The 8,210-nt window shown below is 33.6% G+C and overlaps 1 protein-coding gene across 1 annotated transcript; it reads right to left on the bottom strand.

The window, feature by feature from the left end:
- Nucleotides 1-5,909: 5,909 nt before the first annotated feature.
- LOC111692194 lies at nucleotides 5,910-6,670 on the bottom strand. The gene is made up of 2 exons (XM_023456031.1): nucleotides 6,132-6,670; nucleotides 5,910-6,072 (listed from the first exon to the last, which is right to left on the bottom strand). Exons 1-2 carry the CDS (start codon nucleotides 6,648-6,650, stop codon nucleotides 5,932-5,934), a joined length of 660 nt encoding a protein of 219 aa, XP_023311799.1. The 5' UTR covers nucleotides 6,651-6,670; the 3' UTR covers nucleotides 5,910-5,931.
- Nucleotides 6,671-8,210: the final 1,540 nt, after the last annotated feature.

Here is an 8,210-nt window from a genome sequence, read left to right as displayed (position 1 = left end):
AGTTAGAGTGTATGAAAGCAGGTGCGGCTGTTTATAGGCTGCTTTAAACATGTCACCACAAGTTTGTCTAGAATCTGGGGACTGGAGCGCAGTATAAACATTAAAGAATCTTGGTACCAATCTTTTTGTTATAAGGTAGAAAATATAAGAAACGCGATAGTTAAAAAATTGCAACATGGTAACGTAAGCGGTCTGTAATATTTATCATCGAGCTAAGTAAACAGTCTCGAGCCCCCAAGGTTATAATTCTGCATGTTAGCGAGTTATCTGTGACACTAATATAAATATTGCGCTGATTTATTACATGGATTCTCAGAACATAACTTCAAGCGTGAGGAATTAAACGTATGTGATAGACAGTTTGCAAGAGGAGATAGTTTAAAGCGGCACATGTGTATCCATAATCAGCAGACAGAAGAGGTAACAAACGTAGGAGAAGAACATAACTTGAAGCGAAACCGGGTACAGCTGTTTGCCGGCTGCTTTAAGCATGTCGCTACAAGTTTGTCTAGAGCAAGGTTCGGCAACTGGCGGACCGCGGTCCAGATCCGGACCGCGGAAGGTAAAATACTGGACCGCCAAAAATTTTTTGAAAATATAAATTATTTAAAAAATATTTTTTTACGTTAAAGTGCCACCCTTATCATTTTTTCTAGTATTTTACAATTATGACTGATTTAAGTTCTCAATGCAAATGAAAATAAAAAATTAGTAAGAAATGTGAATTTTTTTCTGGACCTCGTTAAAAAATTTCGAAAGTATCCGGACCCCACCTAAAATTACTTGCCGACCCCTGGTCTAGAGTCTGGAGACTGGAGCGCGGTATAAACATTAAATAATGTGGGGGTAATAAATAATGTAATAAGTTATTATGTTGTTGTTGTTTATAAGAAATACTTGATAAGAACATGGTTCTATAGCGGATTTCGGCTAAACACAAAGAGCGGAATGTGTGGATGATGATGATGATGATGTCATAGTCATGAGGTCATCTATTTTTCAGTGGTGACAGCGAGATGCAGGCCTCTTAGTTCCAATCATTTGTTTATAAGGGAGAAAATATAAGAAACGAGCGCGTTGGATTAAGATAACAACATGATGATGATGTAACTTTTCCTGGAATGTGGCCACAGCTGTGTATGACTAATACCAGATAAGATGTTAATATAAACAAAAGCGGAGGCTTCAGATAACAATTGACTAATACTCATGGTAAAAAATATTATTTAAAAAAAATAAATCCCGTGTTGAATGAAATATCAGCACATACGAGTTGTCCAGTTTTAGAGTTTGCTTTGATACTCTCTTGCATAAAAAGTTTTATTTTTTAATGTAAATAAACATATTTCTCCGGCTTCATATGTGAACGTGACTATAAAGTAAACAAAATTTAATCATGTCGTTATTATCACATAAAATAATATTACACCGACAATCGAATATTTACGTATAAATATGAGTTGTGAAAGGTTAGTTTATGCTATTATTAGAGTATGCATGTACAGGGTGTCCACCGAAAGGCGTTTTAAATGGATTTTACATTTGACCTATTTGAAAAAATAATAGCAGCTATTTTTTATTGTAAAGGTTGGTATGACTCGCGTTCTTGGAAAACAATCATCACCATTTCCGCTCCAGGTGTTGTTGATATTATCATTATGTGAACAAATGTATGATTTATTACCCTTTTCTTGGAATTTTGTCTGGCTTTTAAACAGGTTTCAACCTGCCACTGTGATCCTGGCGTGGGAATTTGTAGATAGGACGATGATGAAATATTTTATAATGTTGCACAATATTGCTAAACGAAAATTTACAAACTGGATAAAACAGTAGACTGGAACGTCTCCAGCTCATTCTAGTTTGAGACTCTGGAAGTATCGAAATAATTGTTAAATAAAAAACATGTTTCTTTGTAGCAGAGAAGCATTCATTAGAACTAACCAAATAGAAGTGGATACAAAATATAAAATATCCGACATCAGCATTGTTTCGGGAAAGTTTGGATCTAGAGTAATAGTAATAACATTGACAGCGGGTAAAGGCTGCAAGCTATAAAATAATAATTTTCGAACTTTGTTGAGTAACGGAAAAGAATATATGAAGAGGTTAAATAAATTCCTGGTAAATATCCAATGATTATAGGAAGACTTGACGTATGCATTGAGATTGTGAGGAATATACGTAATGTTCACATCACCGATCAAAAAGAGGGTCCAGTTCAACAATTATACCAACACCCGGTACATATTCCACTAGGCTTACACCCACAGGACAGCTATAGGTGTTGATGCAATATATCGAGTCTGATTTCAAGAAAGGATAATAAAATTCTTATATTAATGGGTACTTGGAAACGAAATAAATCAAATTTAACCTCTTTAATATGTATGATATAAATATTTAATAAAATAATTAAAATTATTATCTTTTTATTTTCCCTTTTCCCCCTTAAAATTAAAAATGAATAAAAAATCTGGTATATTTTAAACTCATTTATTAAATCAATAAATACATTGATATATACTTAATAATAAAACAATTATAGATACAAAAAATTTAATAATGGTTACTGAACAACTGTCCTACACAAACTAATCAATAATTAATCACGTGGTGCAATTAATTTGGCTTCCAGAAGCTCCTCGATGATGCTGTTCATTTCATTTACGTGATTGGAATTTCCCGCTTCTTGGGAGGCCATTAAAAGCCTAAGTCGATCCACCAGTTCGTTGGGATCGTTCCAGTACACGTAGTCGATAGCGTTATCTGTGACATTCATCATTAGCTTACTGCCGCCACCACGATGTCGGTGTCTTTGAAGAATCGGCTTTATGACATATTTATATTTCCAGCTATTTCCGCCCGATATCGGCTTCGATGAGTCATAAGACAGTCTGTTGGCACTGGTATTTCTAATGATGTCAGCATATTTTTTTTCATCGTCGCTCGTGTAAATTTTAAGTGGACGCTTCTTAAACAACAATTCAAAGAGGCCCCTCGTTCCCTTATACTATCCTTTATTAGCACATTATCGTCAACGAATTGAGCTTTAGAATCTCCGATGTAGAAGTCATCTTCCTTGAGATTTTATCTGATGCCATACTTTACGTCAAAGCTATCTTTAGTATCATGCACCAGTCCGGATATGTAGAATTTAGGCAGATCGTGGAATTTCTCAAGATATTCCTCGTCAAAATTGGATTCTTCAATGCCGCCGTCCCTCTCGGTGGGGTCGGGGTCCATATAGTTATCCCTATCGGCATTACTCGTTGTCTCTTCTATCTCACTCTTTGGTTCGGACTTCTTTATCTCTTGTTTTACGACGGGCAAGGTTGACAGCGGTGACTGAGTAGGGTTTACACAGGTACGCTCCTCCTACGTTTGTTGTATGTATTTGTCCTTTTGTCTGCTGATTATGGGTATACATGTGACGCTTTAAACTATCCCCTCTTGCAAATTGCCTATCACATACATTACAAACAAATTTTTTGATTTGTGGACATTCATATGTCGACTTAGGTTGTTTAACAACGAGAAGGTTTGACCACAAACTTTACATGTGTTCATTTTGGCTGTATGACGTCAAATGATGTTGACAATGAAGAGTAGCCACATATATACATGGATGACAAATCATAAGGAAAAACAAGAGCAATGAATGCAGCTGTGGATAGTAATGTGGATATTGTGGATAGTATGTGGATATTGTGGATAGTTATATGGATACTGTGGATAGTAATGTGGATAGTAATGTGAATAATATTTTGGTTAATGTAACCAATAATTTTTGGTTAATATACAATAATGCGGACGGTAATGGTGTCAATAATGTGAACTATTGGCTCAGTCCGTACGATGACAAGCGCATAATAAAAAATTACGTTACCACAGACACGATCCCGTGGGGATATAATTTCCAACAAGCAGCGACTTGTTCAGTCACTCCCATTTTTTGTTATTGTATTGTATATTGATATTGTTTTTTGTAAATATATTATATATTAAGAAAAAAATGTTTTGTTTAATTAATAAATTTATATATTTTTATGTGTTTTATTTCACTTCAATTTTAAGTGATAATAATAAAAAACGTTAATATTCTTTATATATGTGTGTAAAAAAAATAAAAAGAGAAAAAATATTCAATAAAAACGAAGACTTGATGAGAATAGCCAGAGGATGAATACCAAGATGACTGCTTTTAACTGAACCCTGTCCCTAACCTTAAATGACTTTATAAATGTCAATAATTTTCGATGCCTTAAGTGATGCAAAAAAGAGAGAAAGCAATAATCTGTGACTAATAGAGAAAAAGAACAGAGATCCATTGATTGGAAAGTCAAAACAGAATAAACAAATGGATCAGATAATTGCATTAATTGAACATATTTGAATCAGCTACTTCAGGTAACATACAGTGAACATAGTTATATTTTATCCCAAATATTCATAACTTGATTCAAAGAAAAATCATATAAAATTAAACTATCTAAATAAGTATTCGTTTTTTTCTATATATATATATATTAATATGCATATGGTATATCTTTAGTCCAATGAACTATGTACAGGATATTATGTCATATATACACTTATCATCAAGATATCATTTTAATTTTTTAATTATATCTGTTTGTCTTGACATATACCTATATGTCTTTATCAGTTCCAAAATTTGCCCTGGTATTTGATAAGATCAGATTTAAATTAGAATAAAAGTTTTCTCATATCAAATATCATATATCATCGTAAAGATGGATTATTTTAAACGTTATATATAATTGTTCGATAGAAAAGTTAGGAACCTAAAAAAAATCCTAGAGGAGAGCTTGTATTTCTCCATCCACCACTCATTTCTTTTCATTGATAACAGCATTATAATGAGGGATGTAGAGTTTTTAAATTCATTCTTCCATATTGTACTTCGGCTGACTAGTGTCGGTGAGATGTAATTTGCTAGTGAAGAGGGTCACGGGACTGATGAATGACACTTTAAACAAATACTAGCTGCAATAATCTAAAAGGACTCCTGTAATCGTTGGTTAAATTGCACTGTTAAATAAGGAGAAAAATATGTTTTCTTCTCTAAAGATGGAAGAAGCAGTAAAATCAAGATTTACTGAATGAGTTCTATTTAAGATGGTAAACTGTAAAGCTTAACTTCATGTATCGATTTTGTCAGCCATGAAATTGAATGAATCAATAAATTTCAACTTGACTCGAAAGAGGTGCATCAAATATTTAACGAAGAAACATATTTCCTTAGATTATTTAAACTCTTGGAACAGACTTAACAGTATGATTGTGCATGTCAAATATAAGTTATACAGTAAAATGAGCGACAGACTCATTTCAGATATTGTCTTTAACCACATGACTACTATTTTTTTATACATTTCGACATTCAAAATTTGATATCAGAATATTATTCTCCTAATATATTGAAACAGTAAAGATAAGATAAAATTAAAAAAAACATTAAAACAAGCATAAAATAATATGATTGAAGGTATCTATTTTGGGTAAGAGACGGGAAAAAAATAATGACATCACAATAGATATTCACTTGATCAATATTAAGACATGCTCAACGTCTATCCTCACCCCCACTTATCCACACTGAAATGTTTTTTATTGAATATTTTTCTTTTTTATTTTTTTCCTTGTCACACACATATTTACAGAATATTAATGTTTTTTTATTGAATATTTTTCACTTATTTTTTTTCCTTGTCACACTCATATTTAAAACAATATTAATGTTTTTTATTATTATTACTTAAAATTAAAGTGAAATAAATCACAAATATAAAAATATATAAATTTATTAATTAAATAATACATTTTTTCCTTAATATACAATATATTTACAAAAAAAACAATATCTATATACAATACAATAACAAAAAAAATATTTACAAATAATATTTATTTAACATATATAATGTCTGAGAATAATCTCCAACTAATTTTGATGGCCATTTGCTGCTGTCTGGGCCAGATGACCATCCAACACCTTGACCATTGGTACCCTTGGAGACGTTCTCCTGGAGCCATACCATCAGCTGCCTATGTGTTTCATTAGTTTTTACATTTAATTTAAAAATTAAATTATTTTCTTTAATTACCCGGTGCAAAGTTTCCAAAAAATTATATTGAGTAAAGTAGGCGGCCTCACAAACGGCCTTATCTATTGACCAATCGATTTCTTTGTAATTTAGAAAAATATTTTTTGCCGAGAAACATTGACTATGTCGATCGACCAATGACGGATCACCGTTGACCAATAATTTTTCCAAATAATACCGATTAAATGAATTTAATATTGGATAATGACTCTTTATAATTTGACGTAAAATATCGAGGCTAATATGAGACATATATTCCTTTTGGAAAATATTTTGCAGTTGTTCGATAAATATATCATATTGAAGTTTTTTGGCAAAGATTTTTTTCATCAACCCGATGTTACATTTATCGCGCAAAGCTAGCCAATATATTGCACGGTCGGGAATCACGATTTTTTCCAGAATTTTGTCAATTAATTGAAAATTATCGTCAAAAATGGCTTTTTGAAGGAAATCTTCGTAAGTCTTTTGTGAAATTTTAACAAGTTCGTATTGCAATTGAATGTCTAAGTCGGCCATCGCGAACAACGGTAGAAAGACAAATGATGTCAACGTTTACTATATCGCGCTATTTATTTCGACTTAGAACTCCATGGGAGTGGTCGAACAAGTCGCTGCTTGTTGGAAATTATATCCCCACGGGATCGTGTCTGTGGTGACGTAATTTATTATGCGCTTGTCATCGTACGGACTGAGAGCCAATTTATTTTGTTTAATTGTATATAAATCGTGATGTTTGGAACGTATAAGTCTCTGCTCTTTAACCAGTGTGTTTTGATTAAATAGGCAATTCGTGAAATCTTCGAAAGTAATGTGTTTTACGGCTGATCGAGTAAGTCCTTTGATACGCATATTTGAGGGTTTTCCCTCGACTTTATACGAGTACATTTTAGCTCTGAGCCCGGCATATTCGGTAACTATTCTCCCACAGCTTTCGTCTTTCATAAGACCTAGTACTTTCTTGTTTACGCGAGGCATACCGAACGCATTATCTTCGGGGTAGTCTGATGTATCAAACAGCTGGATATCTGGAAAATTTGGTTTCGCGATCAAATTTTTTGCCCCATATCGACCCTCCCATTGTGTGACCAGTTTAACGTCTTTATGTTTTCGCAAGACAGAATTATTTAAATTTATGTATTTTTGTAGCCAAACCGATTGGTTGACTTTAAGAATTTTGTGTACTTTAGTAATTTTTAATCCCCGCTCAATACACCGTTTCAATTGTCTGTATAGGATAACGTAACCGGTTTTCGAAAAAAGTGTTGTCAGTAATTTTGATTGTTTGCCTCATGAGGGAACCATTTGTTCCGGGCACAGGGGTAAGTCTTTGTGGAGTTCATGAAGTTCGGGCGGGTACTCAATGTCCACTTCTAAAATATAACCAATTTCAGCATCATCTACTAAATCGGTTATATTCAAGTTGTAGAATTGATCTACGGGTACCCACTCGAATCCCCCGGTTGGAAGGGGAAGAGACCTCACCGCGCCATATAAGTTATTTACATCATAGTACATGATGTACTTATCAGGTTCGTCCGAATTATATGCATCACCCATGTACTTATTGTTAGCCTTTGAGTACCGGTTCGACACTTGGGCTACGCCACCTCGGATCCCCTTCTCAATAATCAAAACTTTGTCAATGTCCGTCAGTAATTCTAATGTCTGTTTAGTAATTTTGAGCATGGAATCAAAGGCCAGACCGGGGGAGGTATAATGATGTAAAGGCTCAAGCCCGTAAGTTTTTAAACAATTTTCCCGGAAATTTTCGAAAATATCAGCCAAATGTAGAACGTCAGTTTTCAGGTACAAGTCCGAATATTCCCCAAATTTTGAATGTTAAATGTATTCCAGACATTTGTAGCGTGCTCGTACTCGTTGTCTGAAATAGCTTCGTCAGTAAGTTTACTATAAAAATCGTCTTTAGTTGGTAATGTCGTGTCATTTAATTTTTCCCACGAATTTAGATAATCGTAAGGAAAAACACCTTTCCTCGTCAAAAGGCGGAAGGTCTCCTCCGAATCACAATGAGATTTAGTGATTCTTTTTTGGCTGTCGTCGAGGTATGAGGCCAAC

The sequence above is a fragment of the Anoplophora glabripennis genome, unplaced genomic scaffold (assembly GCF_000390285.2).
Source record: "Anoplophora glabripennis isolate ALB-LARVAE unplaced genomic scaffold, Agla_2.0 scaffold952, whole genome shotgun sequence".
Classification (NCBI taxonomy): Eukaryota; Metazoa; Arthropoda; class Insecta; order Coleoptera; family Cerambycidae; genus Anoplophora; species Anoplophora glabripennis.
This window is presented reverse-complemented; position numbering and strand designations above follow the sequence as displayed.

Bases quoted from the DNA above. Each gene is read 5' to 3' on its own strand.
- LOC111692194 (XM_023456031.1), bottom strand. From the start codon at position 6,650: ATGGCCGACTTAGACATTCAATTGCAATACGAACTTGTTAAAATTTCA. The intron at 6,073-6,131 runs GTAATTAAAGAA...TGAAACACATAG, and splicing joins TTTTGGAAACTTTGCACCGG to GCAGCTGATGGTATGGCTCC.